At 46.2% G+C, this 22,076-nt stretch overlaps 4 protein-coding genes across 4 annotated transcripts; 3 read left to right on the forward strand and 1 right to left on the reverse strand.

The window, feature by feature from the left end:
• Nucleotides 1-727: 727 nt before the first annotated feature.
• Nucleotides 728-3,379, forward strand: AOL_s00078g436 (uncharacterized protein; the record flags this gene model as incomplete). Its single annotated transcript, XM_011123699.1, has 5 exons — nucleotides 728-855; nucleotides 937-955; nucleotides 1,031-1,097; nucleotides 1,187-1,742; nucleotides 1,819-3,379. 5 exons carry the CDS (start codon nucleotides 728-730, stop codon nucleotides 3,377-3,379), a joined length of 2,331 nt encoding a protein of 776 aa, XP_011122001.1.
• A 692-nt stretch (nucleotides 3,380-4,071) lies between these two features.
• AOL_s00078g437 (uncharacterized protein) lies at nucleotides 4,072-7,068 on the reverse strand (the record flags this gene model as incomplete). The annotated part of the gene is made up of 3 exons (XM_011123700.1): nucleotides 4,072-4,110; nucleotides 4,185-6,474; nucleotides 6,527-7,068. The coding sequence occupies 3 exons, from the start codon at nucleotides 7,066-7,068 to the stop codon at nucleotides 4,072-4,074; spliced, it is 2,871 nt and encodes a 956-aa protein (XP_011122002.1).
• Nucleotides 7,069-11,003: 3,935 nt separating this feature from the next.
• On the forward strand, nucleotides 11,004-12,782 carry AOL_s00078g438 (uncharacterized protein; the record flags this gene model as incomplete). Its single annotated transcript, XM_011123701.1, has 2 exons — nucleotides 11,004-11,112; nucleotides 11,383-12,782. The coding sequence occupies 2 exons, from the start codon at nucleotides 11,004-11,006 to the stop codon at nucleotides 12,780-12,782; spliced, it is 1,509 nt and encodes a 502-aa protein (XP_011122003.1).
• Nucleotides 12,783-14,317: 1,535 nt separating this feature from the next.
• AOL_s00078g439 (uncharacterized protein) lies at nucleotides 14,318-15,583 on the forward strand (the record flags this gene model as incomplete). The annotated part of the gene is made up of 1 exon (XM_011123702.1): nucleotides 14,318-15,583. The coding sequence occupies one exon, from the start codon at nucleotides 14,318-14,320 to the stop codon at nucleotides 15,581-15,583; it is 1,266 nt and encodes a 421-aa protein (XP_011122004.1).
• Nucleotides 15,584-22,076: the final 6,493 nt, after the last annotated feature.

The following is a 22,076-nucleotide window of genomic DNA, read 5'->3' on the forward strand; positions in this document are numbered from 1 at the left end:
TTCCATTTAACACCAGTAAGCACCAGTAAAGCAACAGGAAGCACTTAGGTTCTGCCTAAGTACCTACTTAAGTACTGGCAGAGTAGTACGTGGACAGGATAGCCATGCATATATGGCTGTCAGGACATGTACATGTACATGTACACTTACAGGGTTACAGGGGGGTGTCGAGACTACCTTTCAAGAGCCCCGTCTAAATACCTAAAACCAACCGGCAACAGAGGGAAGCCCGAGTCGACATGCCCTGCCCCCCTGCCCCTCATTTTGCGTTAGTCTTGGCATCACGTGCCTTCGCGAATGCGTTGTTTGTGTGTTGTTTGAGTTGTCGCGTCAAACCGCCGCCTAAATGCTAAATGGCAATGCACGCAGCCTTTGCGCAATCCCGTCCTCCCGCCTTTGTCTGACTTCCCCTCCTCCACATCCCTTCAACTGAGACCGGGGGGTTTAATACAATCATGCATATGGTCATGTAGGACCTGCTCCTTTTAATTCACGATGCTGACGATCCCATGACACCCCTCTCCTCTCCTTCTAGTCTTATTCTTCTATTTTCTTAATTTTCCTTGTGTTTGGCTATAGTATTGACATTCCCTTCGAGCTTGAGGGTTCGCATATTCTCAACTATATCTACTACGTAACAACCTACTATTCCTTTCAAACCTTTGATACTGTCCATACAGCTGGCAGCCAGGGGTTTGGCTATAATATTTAATAAACCACAGGCAGTATGGACGACTATACAGACTGGCCGTCCCCGACGGCTGCACAGCGTCCTAAGTCTAAGTTCTCGTATAAGGACTTGCTGCAGATGGCAAAGTACAATGTCAATTCACCGTTACGAGTCATTGCTCATATGTATGTATCTTTCAATCCCAGTCTATATACCTATATACGAAGACCATTTTATTCTAATATTAGAAATATTTATCTTTATAGAGACCTAGACGCGTTTTATGTATGTCATTCCGCTTTGATATGCCTTGCAAGATATAGTATTTAACTAATACTTATATAATACTTCCGATAACAGGCACAATGTGAGATGGTTCGTCTCGGTGTTCCCGAAGACCAACCTCTCGCCGTACAGCAGTGGGATGGTATGCCCCCCGATTATCTTATACTAGTAGTCATCACAAAGATCTAACATCGACCTTTTTTTTTTTTTTTAACAATAAAGCCTTAATAGCGGTCAATTACCCTGCCCGCTCCTTCGGAATAACCAGAATGCGGAACGTCGCCGACGCAAAACGTAAATGTCCAACTCTCATGGCCGTCCATGTCGCCACCTGGCGGGTCCAGAATGATACGGCGGTAATGGGGTACCATGACATGACAAATGCATCTATATCAACCGACAAAGTTTCATTGGATCATTATAGACGAGAATCAAAGAAGATTTTAGCGATATTTAGGGAAGGGTGTCCAAAGGTTGAGAAGGCTAGTGTCGATGAAAGTTTTCTGGATCTGTCAGGGCTGGTGTTTGGGAAATTGCTAGAGAGGTTTGAGGAAGAACTCGGGGTGGTGGATGGGGAAATTGTTCCACCGTATGGTGATACAACCGAGAGATTGAGGATGCCCGAGGTAGCGGGTGTGGAGTGGGGGAATAGTCATTTGGTAGACCTAGACGATGGCGAGGAAGGAGAAGAGGAACCTATAGATTGGGATGATATCATCATGGGAATTGCTGCGGAAATTGTAGCGGATATTCGAGGTGAAGTCCGGAGAAGACTTGGTTATACATGGTATGTCATTAGGCTCCCCAAAGATGTTCTCTCTATAAACATATACACCATATACTAACGAAGGCTATAAATTCAGCTCAGCAGGCATCTCCCGTAACAAAATGCTCGCCAAACTCGGCAGCGGTTACAAGAAACCCAACCAGCAAACCATAGTCCGCAACCGCGCGGTAACTCACTTCCTCTCCTCCATGAAATTCACCAGTATCCGTAACCTAGGTGGTAAACTCGGCTCAGAAGTCGCAACCGCCTTCGGCACTGAAAATGTTTCCGAAGTTCTATCCGTCCCCCTCGAAACTTTTAAAGCCAAATTAGGCGATGACACAGGCACTTGGCTTTATAAAACTATCAGAGGGATCGATACTACCGAGGTCTTAACAAGAACTGATATAAAAAGTATGCTCAGTGCCAAGAGTTTTACTCCCGCGATAACAAGATATCAGCAAGGTGAAAACTGGTTGAAAGTGTTCTGTGCGGATATTGTGAGCAGGGTTAACGAAGAGGCGGACGAACCGGTCGAGTACTCGCCATCACACGATGGTAACGCGGCCTTGGGAAGCCAACCGGTATCATTACGAAGACCTAGAACTATGACCTTACATCATAGATCCGGGAAGATTACAAAATCACGACAGGCGGGTATTCCAGTTGGAAAAGTATTTGATGAAGAGCTATTACTACCCATTGCGAGGAATCTATTGAAGCAGATCGAGCAAGAAGGGAGATGTTGGCCTTGTGGGAACCTATCATTAAGTGTAGGTGGGTTTGATGATATTGGGAGGGGATCGAATAGGGGCATCGGTGGATGGTTAGTCAAAGGGGAGGAAGCTAAGGCTTTAAAAGAGGAGAGTTTAAAGAGGAGATCATTGGCGATTGAAGAAGGGAGAGTGGAGACTACCAAGAAAAGAAAAGTTGGAATTGATACTTTTTTTAGCCGGGGAAGAGCTGGCGAGGAGGTATATGACAGGGATATAGTATTTGATGATAAAGAAGACATAGAAATCGACGATGGATTCTTCCATTCCGATGAAAACGAAAAGGAAGACATGGGATTCGACCTCGATGTAGAAAACGATCTATATGGCGACCCATCAACGGATTTCCTGCTGGAAACCCACCACTCCAGCGACCCTACTACTACTACCCATCATAAATATCTCAACAGAAATGCCCCTCCGCCATCCACAATACGTACCAGCTCCTCAGTCCGTACCCGATTCTTTTCAAAAGAGAATACTCCAACAACCCCAACAACAACAGACCTCACAAAATCCACAAAATCACAGCATATGGAAGAAGAAACAGCATTCCCTTGCTCAAGATGTAACAATAAACTCATCCCACTCGACAAATTAGACGAACACTCAGACTGGCATTTCGCAAAGGATCTACTGCAAGAAGATAGGATGATTAGACCGGCTAGTTCGAATAATGCACTATCATCTACTACAACCGCGTCCACATCGAATACTGGTAAAAACGGAAAGAAAGATGAAAAACAAGAATCAAGTTCGCAGACGGTCATACCGGTTAAAAGGGGGAGGGGTAGACCACCGAAACATGCTATTGTGCACGTACAAGGAGATAATGGCCCGGTGCTGGAAAAAGGGCAGAAGAAATTGGCGTTTGGAAGGGGGTGAACGAAGGTGTGAGACCACCGTTGAAATGGGGATTTTTGTAAGATTATATCATCTGCAGATCTGAGAAGAGTAGGAGTTACAAGTTCGAGTATCTTGAAGGGGGGGTTATAGAGCGATCTCTATGCGCAGATAGTCCCACATCGCGATATTGGGGAGACTCGTCTAGATATGAGAAACTTCTAGGTGAGTCATTGGACTATGCGCATGATAGTGCACAATATGCAGCAATTTAAAATGCTAATTATCCACTAAGGCGTCAAAATCTCAAATTGTCAGGTCGAAATATAAAAGATATGAAATTCAGATGCTTGATCAGCTATAGAACGCTTCCACCACTTGCAGGCACTGTTGTAAAAGCCGCAGGCTTAGAATATGCCTGAGTCAAAAGATAGGCTTACAATGGGGCACGTCAATTGACAGGTTATAAATTACGATTTTAAATTATAAGCTCTGACTTTTAGGGCAATAGACTAGCTATAGGTTGTTTACAGCGCTTATTCAGAACGAGGCAATGTTTGATGCTCTCCTTTTGTCACTAGATATTAAGCTACTCTAGAGCGAAGAATACTAAAACAAATATCCATTACGATTATGCACAAGCTGAATCATATTCCGATCTTGCTGTGAAAGAGCAACTGTCTACTATACTCCCTCATCCACCTACTTTACCTTAACCATAGGTCCTCATCAATCTACTGCGCCCATCTCTGTCCGATCTGCTTCTTTCGAACCTATAATTTTATCTTGTCAGCTCTCATATTCGCTAAATAAATCGTAGTTAGGGAATACGGAAGGGGAAACATACCATAGGCCTCAAGAACAGTGTTCCAACTCCAACGGCAAGAACACTACCAATCAACGCTAACTTGTTAAAGCCTCTCCCGAGTACATCAAACGCCTCACTAGGATTCGTTCGCGTCCCGAAAATATCAATCCCCCATCCAACAACAATGCTGGTACTCTCTAATAAGCTAGGAGTAGTGATGATTTTTTCGACACCAACGAGATCCCTGATGTGTGATAGTGAAGCACGACCATGGTCAACGCCCAAGTAAGGCTCGTATTTGAACAATCCTTCTTCTTTCTCTTCCGCTGTTGGCTCTCGACCAACGGGGCGGCGGGGCTCAAGTGTTCGCTTGTTAATCGCGAGTAAAGAGCCAAGTTTCGGGACAGAAAGAAGGACGGCACGGGTGGTGATTCCCTGTCTGGTGGTAGTCGTTGCAAGAGAGGTGATTGGATGTGGGAAAACGAAGGCCTGTGAGATTCCATATGGCGACGTAGACCGTGGCTGGTCGTATGATGAAATGTTTTGTTGTAAAAGGCGGGCTGGGTCGTTCTTGGTAGCCGAGGCATAGAAGTCGGTGACGACAAGTTGGGTGCCCCGTGCGTCGGAATTGGAGTAGTAAGAGTATACGTACCAGTTCTCGGCGATGGTTGCGACGATAGGACGGGTTGTGTCTGCATCAGTCTGGATTGATGTGTGTAAAATCGCACCGGAAACGGTGTCGAGGAGGTAAAGGTATATTGAGGATGAAGACGGGGCAGAAGCGATTAAGAGGGCCAAATGCGGGTTTACGTATTTGTACATCACAGACCGGTCGCCGAGGACCTTTCCGATTGAGGCGATTGGGTCGTGGGCAGGGCGGGTGCTGATGGAAACTACCTTTTGATTTTGGGGGAGGCGGAAGGACCAGGTTGGGGTGAGGATGAGACGGCCGCCAATGATCGGCTTAGCAGTGTACCCACAGATGCCAGTGGAACCCTCGCATTTTCGCGAGAGTGTGGCCTTCGAAAGGGCCTTAGTGAGCTCCTCTTCCTTTTCGTCGGGCCAGAACCAGCCTTTCACACTCTCTCTAGCGGGAATAGCAATGATCCATCGGTCGTCAGATGTGGGGGACTCGACTGTCATCACACTAGCTGAAGGAAGGATTTGGATAGCTGTCCTCTTGAGACCCTTTCCGGTGATAGCATCTATTTTATAGATGTCCCCGGAGGTAAGGACAACCAGAACGACCCCCTTACCGAAGTGAAAGATACCCTTGATATCCTTTTCCAAGATCTCAGTTTTACCAAGGTTAATGGTCCAGACGACCTCGCCCCGATTGGCGGTATCAATGGCAGTCACCCAACCAAAACGAGTAACAAGAACTACGAACTTTCGGTAACCGAAAGGATCTTTTGTAATGGCGGTGTCAGTCGGGGTAGCGGGTCCGAATATTCCTAAGATACTCTCTTGAAACCCAGCAATCCAACCAGGAAGGTATTTGAGTTCCTCAATGTGTCGTGTGACACGCTTGATATATGCTGTGACAAGGTTGCTAGTTTCTTCGGCATGTAATGTCTTCTCAAGTGTATCCTCAACCTCATGAACATCCACGAATTCAGCGGCAACAGCAGAAGCCAAAGCCTCTTGTCGGGTCCAAACGATCTGGTCATTTCGGACTAGAACCATGTTACCATCTGCGAGGGTGACAGCAGCTCGCACGGCGATTGCACCGTCCTTGCGTTTGACGACCTCGGCCACGACGTGGAGTGGCTCGGCTGGTAACAACTTGGGTAGCTCAAATGCTTTTACTTGGTTTTCAGACTCGGCATCATAGATGCGGATTTCAGCGCGGTTAACTCTGGTAGCAAAGATACCAGAGCCGCTATCTGATAAGGAAAACACACTGATAGCGTTTTCGTAAGGAAGACTGGTCTTTTTTGTAACAACCCCGTCCTTAATAGTGTAAAAGTCCGCCCAAGAGGTGGCCGAATCTGGTGACTTTGCCCAGTACTCGATGAAAAGGGTATCCTGGGTAACAGAGTGCAGTCTATAATCGTGAACAGTACTGTCTACTCCAAGGGATTTGGTTTGCTTTGTCCCCAAAGTATTTAACTTCAGTTGATCTGAGTCTCTGAAGGCTGTAATTGGCAGCATCTGGGGGGTTGAAACATGGTTATCGGATTGACCGAAGACACCATCAATAAAGGTCTCAAGCTGGGCACCAGTTGCCGGCGATATAACTACAGTCTTCAGTGCCGTGGCCGCAGGTTCACTCAATGTGAGGAACAGTCGGTCGCCGACAAGGTTGAAATTCGAGGCAACATCGCGACTAGCAGAATATTAGCTTGTTATTGGATCAGTTCTTTACGACTTCAACTTACCCTTCTCCGACAAGAGTCTCCCAGGCAATTTCTCCGGACGCCAATTTGATAGCTTTGACTTCACCTCCCTTCAAGGCGACCACAAGGAGGTTCTCTGCCTCAAGCGTAATTACATCCGCAACCGTGACACTTGCAGAGTATTCCCAAACAGCTCGTCCAGTTGCTGCATCCCAAAGTGCTATCGCCTTATCAAAAACCGACACTATCCTGCCGTCTTTGGATTTCCTTAACCAAGCTGATTTACTCAATTCTTCAGACTCAGACACGGTTCCTTCCCCAAGACGTTGTCTCCAGACTTGGGCTCCATCTTTGGGGTTGATCGCGCCGATGACCAATCGATTCGATAGCGTATATAATAATGAGCCGGTTTTGCCAGCTGCAGCTTGATGAAAGAAGGTACTCGATGGGTCTAATGCCGTGCCAAAGAGTTGGACTTGGAAGTCTGTATGGAAGGCCTCGTCGCTGAATACTGCTTGACACGACGAACTTAACAAGGACCCTGCGAGCAGGAAGTAGTGGAGCGGATTGTGCCGCAGCCACATGGTGGTAGCAACGGTTCCGGCGGATTTATAAACGGCGATACCGTGCAGGAATGGCGAAGTGGAGGGGGTTTGGATGGTAGTTGGAGTGGGGTGTGTTCGTGTACTTGCGCTACACAGCTCCCTACTCAAGACACCGTTCACATTGACGTCGGAAGTTGTGCTGTCGCTAAGCACTAGCCACTTCAACACATCTCATATTACTGTGGCGGTGCACCAGCCAGAAACCATAAGCCCCACTTCCAATGTAATGGAAATATGATATCAACTGCAACTTCAAGCATCATTGCATCGTCGCCGTCTATCAAGATAATTCGGTTAGAACCGGCCATGGATGAGTATGGTAAGCCACATACCCCAGATCCTATTGAACAGATATGAGATTGAAGCTATTGCGTGCATATCTGTGATGTATAGTATGCATCTCTCCTCGATGAAGCCTAGGCAGCGCACTAATAACATGCTAGATACTGAGATATTTATTACGGCTCCCACAATCAGATAACCATAGCCCCGTCAGCATCAAAAACTTGTACAAAGGTCCACCTGATCCATCACCAAGCTTGATCATCCTAGTGGAATGGGGCGACGGAACACCAACATGCTTGCGCCTGTCACCAATGCAATATCTTGATAGGTCCTGTGACCTTCAGGTTTCTTTTTTCTCACCAAAAAAGGATACAATAGAAGTCCCTATATGGCCAACTCAATAACCTTGAAAGGACGAGCTTCAGGTTCGAGGCGGCGATGGCTTCGGGATCTGACAGGGAATGCAGTGGTACATGGTGCCGCGTTAAGCAGCATGTCCGTGGACGGGAACCTCAAGGTTTAAAGCCACCGTCGCAATGTCGAAACGAGATGCACATTTCCGCCAACGAAGATGCAATGTGTGGTATCGAGAAACCCCACACTTCGCACATCGAACTTCCGTAAGTTTCCAAGAGTCCTATAAGGATGCAATCAACCCTCGTTACCAGTATATGGTTTAGAGCATTCCAGAGTTTAAAGGTAAGATTTGAGAAGAAAGAATTGCATTTCCTGTCACCGTTACAGTCGCCGTTTTCGAAGCCTGGGCCAGACGCTTTCATAGCATCCAGACCCTCACATTCAGATCTTAGTTTTGCTGCTTCACTGCATAGGCAGGGTTATTCTTCCTTGACCTTGCAATCCAGGATCTGGGGATTTGCTTCCCTTGCTAGTCGGACGGCTGTATGGGGGGTTTTAAAGGTTCGAGAGCTGCCGTGCATAGTCCTTGCATGGGCACGGGATCCGGTCGACATGGCTACATCTTGCCAAGCTCCCTTTGTCCAACATGAAGGTGTGCTTTTCTGCGCTGAAAACGAACCCAAAAGTCTAAAAATCCTTTCCCTCCATCATGTATCACTTGATCAAAAGGTTCAAGCTTTCTTGCCTTTCCAATCTCTCCACCTGTTCTTCTTTTATCCTCTCGTTTCACTGGCCGAATCATGTTTCGAGAGTGGATTATTAATTGCTTTTCTCCGCTGCATATAATCTACGGTATGCAACGGAGTTCATGGGAAGCAGTTCGTTGACAGGTTCCGCTCCCAAGCCGTTTATAGGTCTATCGAGGCTTGCAGATGCCCTCACCTATCCGAACGTGCTAGCACGAAGTAATCTTTAACCACTTATTAAGGCGGCAGACTAAACGTGTTTGCTCCCCAACATTTCAAAGCAGTTGCTGGAGTTCACTACTTGCGAGCACCCCTTTTGTGCAGGCATTCCAGCTAGACCAAAGCCAGAGTCCACAAAAAGAGAGCCACCGCCTTCTGTTCAGCAGGGGATGGGATCTCCAGTTGAACAGTCGCACCTTTTGACCCTTATAAGAGCAAGTCCCCAGCGAGATTTTCAGCTGCCTCCAGGCACAAGCTATTCCTGGAAGAATAAGCGGAGTAGCGAAAAACGGGCAGGCAAGGCATATCAGATGCTCATCTGAGATTTAGAAAGCTTTTTTTTTTTTTTCTCCCCTCGGTTTTCCTAAATGCGCGGGGGTCACCGAAAAATTTGTGGTTCTTGACCAGGCGTCTTACCAGGTATTTCCAACTGCGCTCCCCTTTGAATCCTTTTTCTTTTCTTTTCGGGGATCAAAGAAGAGGTCCTATTGCTTAGTAGTTGTTGTTGTGTAATACATCCGTGGGAGGAACCCTTCTCACGAGAATACCCATCTGGCCATGACGCCAAACGAGCCTTTAAGAGCGATAATTATTAACGGGACATTACCAGAACAAAATATATCCGTACCCTCCACTTAGACCTGGCTCGTACGATCCCATCCACAAGAGGTGAAAGAAGAAAGGAAAAAATTTTTCTCTTGATGCGTGGGAAGTTTTCTCCTTGAAGAACGCGGGGAACAAGCAACCAAGCACATGCAAAAGAAGTCTCGAAGAGAACCTGAAACCTTCTCTCACCACGCACTGATATATTTTCTTCGTCTCCGGCGCACCATCGACCAAACCAAAACAAAGCAAGCCTGCAGACCCTTTCTTCAACTTTGTAAGGGCTGTGGCCACCAATAGGTACCTTCCCGCAGACGATCTTTGTACAAGGGCATAGCTACAGTCGAAGCTAGTCGACCCTAGGGAAGATCACCATCCTTAACCGATATCAAAAGAACCATTGCATCAGGACACCAAGCACGTCGTCCTGACACAACCTTAGCAGCATATCTCACCATCGGGCTGAGGAGACCCGGATTCTATTGTACCCGCAGCGAAGTGGCATGTTTCCTCGTAATACAGGCAACTGACGTTTTGCTTTGTCCCTGTCAGCCACTATCCTCGTCGGTTTTGCCTCTCTGCATCCCAGCTCTGAGCTTTGATAGGCGCACCCTATAACCCTCCGACTACCGTCTGGCCTGCTAGCTCAAAGTCTTGCCAGAGTACCAGACCAATATAATTTGTGGAAGGCCCAGCCCATCGTTTTCTCTTTTCTTTGCAGAGGCTAGAAGAGGGACAGATCGACTCATCCCCTTCATCTTCCTCCTTCCTTTCCCCGCAAAATTAGCTCCGAAGGTCCAGAACACCAAATGCCCTACCGCGCAAAATCCAGTTCCTAAAGTTGAACCCTGCATAAAAGCAGCTGGGGAGGACGACAATTGTCGACAGGGACAACACATCTCGCATCAGCAAAGCCAAATTTATAAAGCTGATTTGCCAGAGCTCGAACCTTCTCTAGGAGCTGCGAGTCTGCTTACTGGGGAGGAAAAACGAAAACTTGGAGTTCGTAATAATTTATAATAGCTCACTGTAGCATGGACTCCGCTTCCTAATTATATAAAACACACACAGACCACTTCTTCAAGGGTCTTCAAACCCAAAAGCCGCGTATTGCGGGGAACCGGCTGACATTCACGAGGACCACCTTAGCGGACGATCCAGTACACGCTACCCTTTGAATTATCCATCATCTGACAACCATCCGACAAAGCCTTACTCAAATGGGGATTTAACATATCGCGACATTAGCTGAAGGTCCACGTGGTCCTTTCCCCAAAGTTTCTACTTGCATATAATCTGCAGCCTCCTCGTCGCCTCCACTTTTCCCCGGCTTTGTTCCATCCTGTCGGGCCGCTCGAACCCCTCTATCATCGGTTCAACTTTCCTAGCGATCTCCTTTTCGTTTCTTTAGTTTATCCCTTGCTTCTTCTTCTTCTTTCTCCTCTTCTTTTGCTATAATCTTGTTTTCCAGCCTTGACGACCTCTTTGTATCTCTTCCAACCATAAAAGTCGACCCAGGCTTTCTATTGTTCTTTTTATATTGCCCGCCCGCGGACCTTGGAACCTTCTCGGGGCTACCATACTGTGGGGGACGAATACTCTTTTTCTCTCCTTTTAGCTCCCAAGTCTCTGGTAGCTCTACTTCTAGCCAAGTTTCGTCTGCTTCTTAGCTAAGCAGTCGCGGCTCGACTACTAGTATATACCATGATGAACCATGGGCTGCCCCAGATAGTCGACAACCGACACTCGTTGACGGATGATATACGAAAGATTGATAAAGTGCAGGTCGAAGAACTCACACGACTATGGAAGGGTAAGTCTTAGCAGCTGTCCCGCCCACAAACATACAATGCAAGCACAACCACAGGGTATTGGGACCACATCTTTCTTTCCAAAATCGACCTTTCTTTCAATAGGCCTGGATGATCACCGCTCTCCCGAACCGAGCCGATCCGACACTTAACTGGACTGGACCCCGGGGAATTGAAGATGCTGGAACCTTGCTTCTTAATCTGCTCTGTTGCAACCCTTTCAAAGTTGCAATGAAAAGTGTGATACTGATACGAACCGGGATGGATAATAGTGTATACGACAAATAAAAACATCATCGCAACTGGTCGGCGACTGGAAAACCTCTTCTGGAGAATATGGGGCTCCACCCGGATTCAGGAAAACATCTCTGGAAATACTGTTGCAAAGATCTTTTTGATGATAGACCAAGGTGAAGAAGCAATCGCGAATAGTGCTTATAAGATCCCACCGCCATCGAAATCGGTTATTAAACAGGTCCCCGTTGATATATCCGTTCCGCCTACTCCGCCACCCAGTCCCTATTCAAGGTTATCACCATCCAACAATGTTCTATACCAGCCCTCCCAGACAGCCCTCAGTGCTTCGTTATTACAGGCGTACCCGAACACTCCACCATCGCCAGCAATGCCACCGAAAGTTCCGCCACCTTCACCCGCAGTACTCCCCGAGGCACCTATCCGACCAGCGTTGACCAGAGGCCATCAGTCATACCCGTTAACAACAAACAACGCTCAGGTTCAAATCGGTCGTGAAATCGTATCCACCAGGCCAAAAAACGGCACAACGGCTCGCGGTATAAAACACAAGGGAATCTTACGGAAAGGAAAACAGGATAAAAAACGAGGACTTCGCCCTGCGGCTCCCAGCCGAACGACTTCGAACTCTTCGAATGCTACGGCATCCAGCGGGAGATCAACACCAGTTACAGCTACAACCGAAATCACGAATCTCCAGGACGCCGCTTCGCAAAGCGGAAAGGACACTGACTATAGTTCAACAAGCGTACGATCCGGAGCAAGCTCTAGAAAATCGAGCGAGGTGGGTTCAACAAAGAGTAAGGAGGACTGGTTAGTGGAGCCCGATTTCAGAGCAAAGTATCTCGAGCAACGGAAGAAGGACAGGTTATCAGCCATTGCCGGGAACCCTATCGTCAAAGGACCCTTGAAAACAAATGCAACTATTGCTACAGCTTCTATGACGGCTGTTGCTATACCTCGAACGAAACGTGGAGGACGAGGCAGGAGCATTCTAGTTGTGGACTCCGTTGTCCCACTTAAGTCCGCCGGCGATGAGGGCACACCAGGACCAGCTGTACCCGTGGTCGAAAGCGCATTCCTACCCATCTCCGAGGTCCTTCCCAGTATCGTCGAGAAAGAAGCTTTCGAACGACCGGTGTTTCAAAGGACAAAGTCTCAATTATCTTTGATGATCGAACAATCTAAGAGGAACCCTGACAGCGAGACATCGACCCAGACTAATACTCCGCAGGCGTCTTCTTCCAAAAGGATTAGTCCGCCTCCAGAGGTCATTTTGGAGGAGAATGTCCAACTAGATGAAGGTTTTGAGACTGAGGAAGGTGAACAGGAGGATGAGGGTGTGGAAATGAAACAGAAGCTCCCGAAGAAGACGGCAAAATCTAGACGACCAAAAGTGCGCACTAGGAAATCGTAACGGGTTCGCGATGCCATGATTATGCACCCTACGAGAAACCCTAGATGCGGCACATAATTCATCTCAAAAAGCACCAAAATTGCGACCTGGTCCCGTGTTGGAAACCAGTCTGCACAAAAGTTGATAGGGGAAAGAAAAGTTAGGGGATGCGGAAATACAGTTAGAGAAAATCTAAAAGAGAGGCAGAAAAGTCTTTGCATAATCGGATGCAACTTACATGCATTTTCTGGCGTTGGAAAGTGAACCAAAGCACATTTATCATTTCTGGGGGTAGTCAAAAGGGTTTCTTTTTTCTTTGATACCGACTGTTATGGTCTCTTTTACGGAGTAGTAATTCCTTTTTCGTAATAATTTTTTTTTTTCATCCTATCCTTCTATAACGACCTATTATTCAAATATTTATCGATGTCGCCAATGTCACGGCCTTTTTACGCATGTCCTCACAGCAATTTTATTTCTGAAATGTTTAGTTGTCAAATCAGTGGTGTAGCCTTATACGCTCCTTCTTTTATATCTCGTCAGTTGGTTAATTGTGGACAAGTTAAGTTTCTCACGCATGCGAATGTTTCCAGGACTAGTCTAATATCCGCTTGTATCTTTGGCTGTCCCACCCAGAATCTTTTGACGTTGATGGATTTTGTATTTGTACTTTTGGGTTTTATCCTCTCTGGCCACCTATTTATTTAGTTTGACAATGAATTTGATACCCACGATATATCGATAGGCCGGAGTCGTTTTCCCGGCTCTGTCCAAGAGAATTTATCTGCCCAGTCATGCGCCATTGTATATCTAGAAAGGTTGGGTTTCGACCTTCGTGATTCGATACTCATGATGGAATGATATCAGGTTTCTAGGCTTCGGGACTGCAGGTATATATCCCAAGTTCGATTTCCTTCCCCAGATCAATCCATAGCTATAGCTATAGCTAACGCGCAGTATCACGCTGAATATAGAATAACTCGCATTTCGGCATCGAATAAATCCGATCTTCGATCCACTATTAGGCTATTGTCCGCACTGCCCCATGCAAGCAAGCTAGAGTTAAAAAAATGGTTTGAATCCAACTCAAGCACCAACCGCCAAGCTGTGGGTCTTAACAAAAGGTTTGCTAATGGGCAAAAAGCCCACAATTCGACCACCAACGATCATCGAGCATTTGAGAATGTGGTCTTCGAGCCAAGACCTTCGGGTGGATATATCGCGATAGCGATATATTGCAAACTCTAGTTTTCATAGGTTCAGCCGGATACGAGTCATGACGTCAAGCTAGGGAAAATTATTGAGGCTCGGTTGGCCCCCGTCGGAAATTTAATGCAATTTCAATCTCAATTTGGGTTTTTCCATTCGCGCGAAAGAATTCGATTTGTATAAAAAGGATACTCGATGTCGCGCGATTGATCGGGGATTTGATTTTTGAACTCCCCCCACCCCCATTCTTCGGTATTGCACCTGGGCTGCGCAGTTGAAGATATATACATTGATACTTAATTTATATACTTATTTATATATCCTAGACATATACCTGTAGTATCAACATGATTTCGAAGGTTTTATTCTTAACGGCTGTCGGGCTAAGCAGCCTACACTCCGCAAAATCGCAATCTACTCCTTCCATATGCGATAACTCTACTCTCCTCATCGACTCTCGCCGAGTCCTCACAACGGCGCAAGAATGTACTACAGTCGCCGGCGACATCGTAATCCAGTATGCCAGCGACTACCCGGCCACAATGGAATTCCCAAATCTTGAATCAGTTGATGGGAGCTTCCTCTCCATCAATTTTGATGAAGATATCCGGGTCACCCGGCTATCCGCTCCAAAACTTACTACAGTCAGGGCCGATGTTTACATTTCACGATGGGTTAACCTTACCACGATCAACATGCCCGTTCTTACGACTATCAACAGAGTGCGGTTGAACAATCTTCCCTCGCTGACATCTGCGAACTTTTTGTCGACGTTGGAAACCATTGAGAATAATTACGAGGTTACGAATACCTCGCTCAAAGAGATTAAGAACGATAAACTTCCTTTTGCGGTGTTTGTGGAGATTTTTGATAACAAGGAACTGGAGAAATTAGAACTCACAGCGTTGACGAATGCTTCGTATAACGTTGCCTTGAGGAGAAATAAACCGGGTGTTGAAGTTTCCCTTCCTGCGTTAAAGGAAGTCTTCTTCTTCGAATTCCAGAGGATATCTAGCTTGGAGATCCCAGAGTTGGAAAGAGCCATCGGTCATTTTGTTGTCAATGACAGTACGGTGGAAACTTTGGAGGCACCAAAGTTACGGGATGTGGGGATCTGGTACGATCCTTCTAGCAGCATCACAAACAACAGAGGGCTCCTCATTCAAAACTCTGGAAACCTGAAGAGTCTATCGTTCCCAGCTTTGGAGGCTGTACAGTTGGACTTGGTGATTAGGAATAACTCTGAACTTGAGGATATTTCATTCCCAATGCTAAAGAGAGTTACTGGCAACGTTGGGTTGGAGGGTACTTTTGAGAGTGTAAGATTTCCAGAGTTGGATAGAGTTGGTGGTGTCTTTTCTCTGGGAAATGATGAAGCCGGGTTCAACTGTGCAGATCTCCAAGGGTTCAAGAACAATGGAACTATCAGAGGAGCCTTCTCATGTCCTCAATATCAGGAGCTGCCAACAAGAAGTGGCACTAAGGCAGATTCGAAGAAGGAGATTGAGGATTGGCTGAACTGGTCTAGTTCTGGTACTGGTTTCGAATCTTTCAGGTCCACGAACGCATTTGTTTTTGCAATCTTTGCATCGACGGCCATATGGTTTGTCTAGTTTCGTAATCATGTATAAAGCTGACAGATAGTCCTGCAGCCAAGATAATGCCCCCACTTTATCTCGAATGATCAGACGATTGTGATACGAGGTTTTTATAGCTAATGTACTCCGCAAATAATTAACGAAAATCATTAATACACACATCAATGAACCAACCAGCGTCTTATTCTAACCTCCCCTCCTATTGTTTCACGAACCTCGAAATAAGGTTTTTAAGCTTTTACTAGCACCCAAGCCACGGGCGATTACCGAGGAGATCTTGCTTGAGGAGTGTGGCAGCCAAGTCCGGGGTTTAAATAGCTACAGCAGTCAAGAATCTGACTCTAGAAACGCTTGATCATGCAGAATTAAATCTGGGTAGGCAAGTTACCCGAGATGGTGCTACGATAATAAAGACCCGAGTCATGTCATGTCTAATTGACATGATGTTGCATATTGCGCTGCGCTATCCTATCCAGACGTCAACATTACAATTCGATGGCATGACATGATCTGACATGACATGACTCCTTCGCCTAGTTATCTAAGATAGTTACTCGATTCGAGGGCCATAAAGGTCCCGACCTCTTTCAAAAATAGCAAATTAATCCAAATGCGAGTGTGTATACCGGGCGGGCGTCGACGGATAGCATAGCCTGCATCTACATACGTATGCCGGGATGTATGTAGGAAGCAGCAGCTAAGATATACTCCACAATTCGAACGGATTAGCTAGAAAGGCCTTCTGCCCCAAATCATGAGTGATTTATGCAAGACGCAAGAAACATGCGACACTAGCCGTCAAGGCTTGGGAGGGATTACGGCTAAATAACTAATCTGGGGTAGTATGCCCGTATATCTTTTATGGGATGAGATGCATCTCTTTCCCTCTCTCTTTCTATCTCTCGCCTTGTATTTCCTGTCAGATGCATGCGCATGTGTATAATAATATATGTGGCTGGATGTGAAGCGAGGATTAATTAATTGCGAGGCATCATTCCAGCCTTTCCTGCGTTTTTTTTTAACCCATGGATTTGAAAATGTGGAGAAATCATGTAGGCGATACCGAGCAAAGTGGAGCTGAAAACAAAAAGAAGGAAGGTCTTATGCTTTTTATTAATATTTTTTCTAAGAAATTGCCGACGGAAGGAAGGAAAGGCGGACGCGGCTTCAACGGCAATGCAAGAAGTATGTACTTATTAATAGTAATGGTGCCCATGAGGGTTTTACATACATCCGTCCTGTCGAAGTGGCTGGTTAGGCAATTCCAATTGTGATATCGCATTTTCAACGTCGTCCGTATTTGCGTTGTGAACCGTTTGGGAAGGATACCCCCCTTGTCCCATATCAGAGGAACCCCCACACTCGTGATCGATTGCAATTGTGATATATCTGATATGTACGTTCGAATTCGCGAACTTCAATCCTAGGTATGTATGAGGGCATGCGCTACTTACTGGCTGACTTTTTGAGGGCATTCAACTGATTATGATGCCTTTCGTTGGAGCTCCGACGATATCTTAATTATACGGCCTCATGCTCAAAAGTTACAGAACGCCCCACGGCGGTCAACGGTAAGGCCTTGCAAGGGCATATACAGGGTGTGGATACGAATTATCACACGGAACCCGTGGCCGTGGCCGTGGCCCGGTAATAACCCTGCATCGATTCATATTCAGGGTGCCCGGGGTGGGACCCTCATTGCGATGTGATGCACGTACGTTCGAACCCGTATTTATTTTATTTTATTTTATTTTTATTCGACGGAAAGCTTATAGTATGCAGGTGAAGTCACAATGATACTATACGTTGACGGAATCAACTATGGAGTAGCTATTGGGTTATTCTCCCAAAAGCAGCAGCCAGTAGGGCGGGTGGATGATCATTACGCTGTGGTCTTCAGACGAAAAAAAATGGAGCCGCCCGTTGCAATGAACACGTTTCTTCCCACGCTATTCTCGTCTTTGTTCCAAACTAAACCGACTGCGGTACTACTTTTTGGCTAGTATTAACTGACTGCCAGGTTGGCCGCATCGTTTTGGGCATCATACCCTTATCTCACTGTGACGATGGCGGGGGGGAAAGCATGGGACATGAAACTCCTGATTGTGGGCTGCTTTCTCGGTACCATTTCTCAATCGTTGAAACTATGACATGAGAAACATTACCCTGCGTCGTTCGGGTGTGTGGGAGTGGATCCCATCAATGAAAATCACTTTGAGGTAATGAGGAAATCATCCTTTTAAGAAATCAAGGGAGAAAAAGAGGGAAAGAGGGAAAAACACCACGACGTATCCACTACACGTAGATGCCACGATGCTATCGTGACAATTAGTAGGACTTCGTCACCGAGAAAAACCGGGAAACTCAGGGTGATCTCGAGGAGGGTGCGGGTTGCGAGGTAGGGTTATGTGGCCGAACAAGGGTATACTTAGCAGCGGTTGGAAGCATGCTAGTGCCAAATATATGACATGATGATGACATCGCGCATATGGGCAGATACTCTTTTTTGGGGTCTGTACCTATGACAAGCAAAGCAAAGCAAAGCAGCACGCATACATACATACACACACGCACGCACGCACGCACGAAACGTTAGGAGGATAACGGAAAATAATAGTTAGCCTATTAATTGTCGGTTCGTCGACAAATCCCCAAAGGAGCCTATTCTGCATGGTTATGTCATGGGACAGCTAGTGACCTATCGAACAGTGAAACTGACACCATGTACGGTTTGCTCAAGCTTGGGTCTAACTGCATTCAACCTTCGTACGGGGTACGGTTGAATCGATTAGCTCTCTTCATCCTGATCCATGGGAGAAGGCGTGGTTTAGCGAGGTGTGGAGGTCCAGATACTATTTCTAGGTATTATGGACTGGGAAGCTCGACCATGTCATGTCGAGCTAATTAATTATAACTGATAAGTTGAAGGTTTTCGAGGCAGAAGTTGGCGATCCACTGTAAAACCTTCTTGAAATGGCAACCTTTTTTTTCTCCGAACCATCGTTTGTGCGACCATTGGCATGTAAACTCTCTTGCGGGTGTTAATTAATCGTAACGGGAGATCTTCTGCGGACAGTGTTATACATAGGTAGTATTATCGGATTATCTTTTTTTTTATAAGAGTATATATTGGGTGAACTCAATCTTAGATTGGACAGACATGCCCCCTCGACGTCCGATAAGCAATTGAAGTTGCGCACTAGCCAAAGTATACCTCAACGAAATCCAATATTTGCAATATCAATGGTGGGGAAACCTTGCTCGCATCCGACAGAGTTACTTGCATTGGTGAGTTTATGCAAATACAAAAAGGACTCCAATAGGATACCCTTGGACCCAAGGGCCCAAATACAAAAGGACCAGCCGAGGAGCTCATATTTTTAGGTCCATCCACTTCCTTCTATGGTATATCAGCACATCGCCATACTTTTCTCGTCAAACCATCACCTAACGGACAGAATCCTATCCTAGGCATTGACTTTACCTCTTTTCTAATATTATAACGCTATCGACATTATCGCGCGGGAGGTGGCCCCCCATCTGCAAGCGCAACCTGCGGGATGAAATCAGCATTTTTACTTGCATATGCCGTTCACGTTCAAGCTAGGTCCTGAACAAATCTCCCAATGCAGTCCTACCTCCGACAATTCGTTTTCCAAAAATGTCAACAGATCAAGGCCCGTATTAGGCTGGAGGGGGGTAGCATATAAATTTGAGGGCCTGGTTTGGTTTGGTCTGGTTTGGTTTGGTTTGGTTTGGTTACCACCACAAACCCCCCCGGACATCAGATAAAGTGAGGCGTTCGGATTCCTTGACGGGGAAATATCGGTCCTTGGTGGTTGGACTGCAATCTTAACCTTTGCGGCTCAGGCTTGCTTGATTATTTTCCTGTTTGCGGCAGGACGAGATTTCAAGGCACCCGATATCGAGGCGGCAGAAGCCGTTGTTATACCATTCCTGCCGAAGATGCTGTGTTTCTCTAAATAATTAAACGTCCCTTGGGTACCTTTCTGCAGGAGGTGTACAGGCAGCTAGCCGGCAGCTTTGGAATGCTCATTCCGGGAATCTGGACAACCTGATTGGACATATACAAGCTTTTAGTTTTCGACGGGGGGAAGGGAAAACAAAAAAGGCCAAGACGATGTCAGCTCACGGTGTCATCTAGAGCTTGTAAAACCCACACACAAGGTTGTATCTCTCAATTGATTGTGGGATGGTCTTTGCGGATCTTGATAGAAAACGTTTAACATGTTCAAGTGATCACAAGATTTGTCCCGACATTTGGGCTGAGTGGTGGTAATGTATCTCTCAACATCGGCAACTGCGTACGGAACATTAACGTCGGGTTAAAATCTAAAATATGATAGAAATATTTCTTATAAAAGGCCTCGGTATTGATCGTTTTTTTTTTGATTTGACTTTCGTTTTTAACTTACGAGAAAGATCACAATGGCTTGCATAAAGTTACATGTGCACCGCTGCGCTGCAATCGAAGGAACATGCATCTTTTCCCTATCCGAGGGAAGCGAAGGGGGCTCTGATAGCTTTCCAGATTTCTGACTGGCCGTTCACGATCTTTCTGCTCGGCTACGAACCCCTCAAACTGTCAAAATGGGCCGGGTTCAACAGCACCCCGAAGCTGAAGTACCCAAAACCCGTCGAGCTTGTTCCCTCCTACTATCGTACGACACCGGCTTCGAGGCTGGGCTAGGCTCAAAGATATTCTTCCATCTTAGCCGATCGTTTCTGCTCCGAGAACGCTCGGGAAAAGCCAACGCATTAGTGGCAAATGGGGATTGGAGGTCTGCAAACGTTGAGGTTTTGACCTTCGCGAATTCGAATTTTCGGTGCGCTAAGTGTGGATAAAAAGGCTACACAGCAATTAATACGCCTTTTTGCGGGCGAGGTTCTTGTCAAGGCTAAGAAGGGCTGCCCAATCGAGAAATCGCCAATATGCACGAAATACATACGGCACAACATGCTTTCACGATCATCCAGGCTCGCCCTGTTGACCTTGTGGATTCAATGCCTGATGGGGGTTCTTTCTCTCTTTCTTGGCCCTGGAATTCTGCATCTTGCAATCTCTTGACCCCTTCATGCTTATGAAGAATGCGGCATTTACTCTGGCACCTGCGTCTGGAGCGGTATGAGAATAATATTGATATGAAATTTCCAATTCACTGGGCCGATTCAAAACCCCAGGGTATCTTTCGAAAGACGCAATTGATCAGTACAGACAGATTTGCAGCGTTCTGATTTATCATCTTTCGAGGAATCGATAATATGCACAAATATATATCGGGACGTGCAGGAAAAAAAAACTCAAAAGTGGTCAACGGGAGGTAACGGCTACCGCTTTCAGCCATATCCAGCTTTTTTTATTTTTTTTTATTTTTGTTTCTTTCCATAAGGCAGCCTGGAGATGATGATGGTATGTTCGTGTCTTGGTCTGCTTGACTTTCTTACCACCGCCTGCCGAGGCTTGATGGGTGTGGATGGTGGTATCTGGTTACGTAGACGAATATGCGCATGAAATAGGCACTTCGACTTCGCCAAACGGGGGTCGCAGCAGGCCCGTGTCCGTATGTATGTAAGTACTTAGTATGTAAGTTAAGTATGTCAATGGGTTATAATCCTGTAATATGAGTATCAAATCAAGCAAGCAAGCTACTTACATACAATCACCAAGTTAAGAAGTGGAGCCTTACTAAGAAAAGAGTAGGCTGGCTGGAACGAGTCGACTGACTGTCTTTTTCCCTCTAACCTCATTCTTCCTCTTCCACCCCACAGAAATTGTAAGCAAACCCATGGGTCTGGCTGTCTATCTGATAATGTGCTGCTTAGCTTGGCCAGACACACAGACGAACGTGCATCTTTTTCCCAGGTAGCGGTACGTCACCAGCATGGTCGTTGCTCCCTGTCCAGAACTTATCACGGGACCACACCGCCTTCTTGCTCCCCGGGACGACATTTAAAAACAAAAAACAAAAAAAGTGAGGGAAGTAGGAGGAAGAAAGCATACGTCTGCGTGTTGCATGTGGGAGCAGTCTTTTGATGTTTGAAAACGGTGATTCGTCAAATATAGGACATCGTTGAATGGAAAAAAAAAAAAAGGAAGGAAGGAAGAAAAAAAAAGAAGACGAAGTCATCGGTACCACGCTGGCTGGTGCACAAAGAACAGATCTGAGTCTTACGGTTGCAATGAACGCAGCTTTGCGTAGGCTTCCCATATTACTCCAAAGGTCATCCATCGCCTTATTCGCTGGCAGATAGAACGTCCAAGTTTGTCCAGTACACCCCTCCTCCTCCTCTGAGCCTTGCTCTTACAATGCAGCTTGTCAGTTCAGTCAGTCTACTGTGTATAGACTAAGTAAGTAAGGAATTACTTAGCTAAGTAATTCGGTATATTCTCCACGATCTAACGCACTCCACGCGAAAAAACACTACTGGTTAGATAATAATGGCTTTTGCGTCATTGCCGGACCCAGACCCGAAGAGATCTGGAAAA

The sequence above is a fragment of the Orbilia oligospora genome (assembly GCF_000225545.1).
Source record: "Orbilia oligospora ATCC 24927 unplaced genomic scaffold scaffold00078, whole genome shotgun sequence".
NCBI lineage: Eukaryota > Fungi > Ascomycota > Orbiliomycetes > Orbiliales > Orbiliaceae > Orbilia > Orbilia oligospora.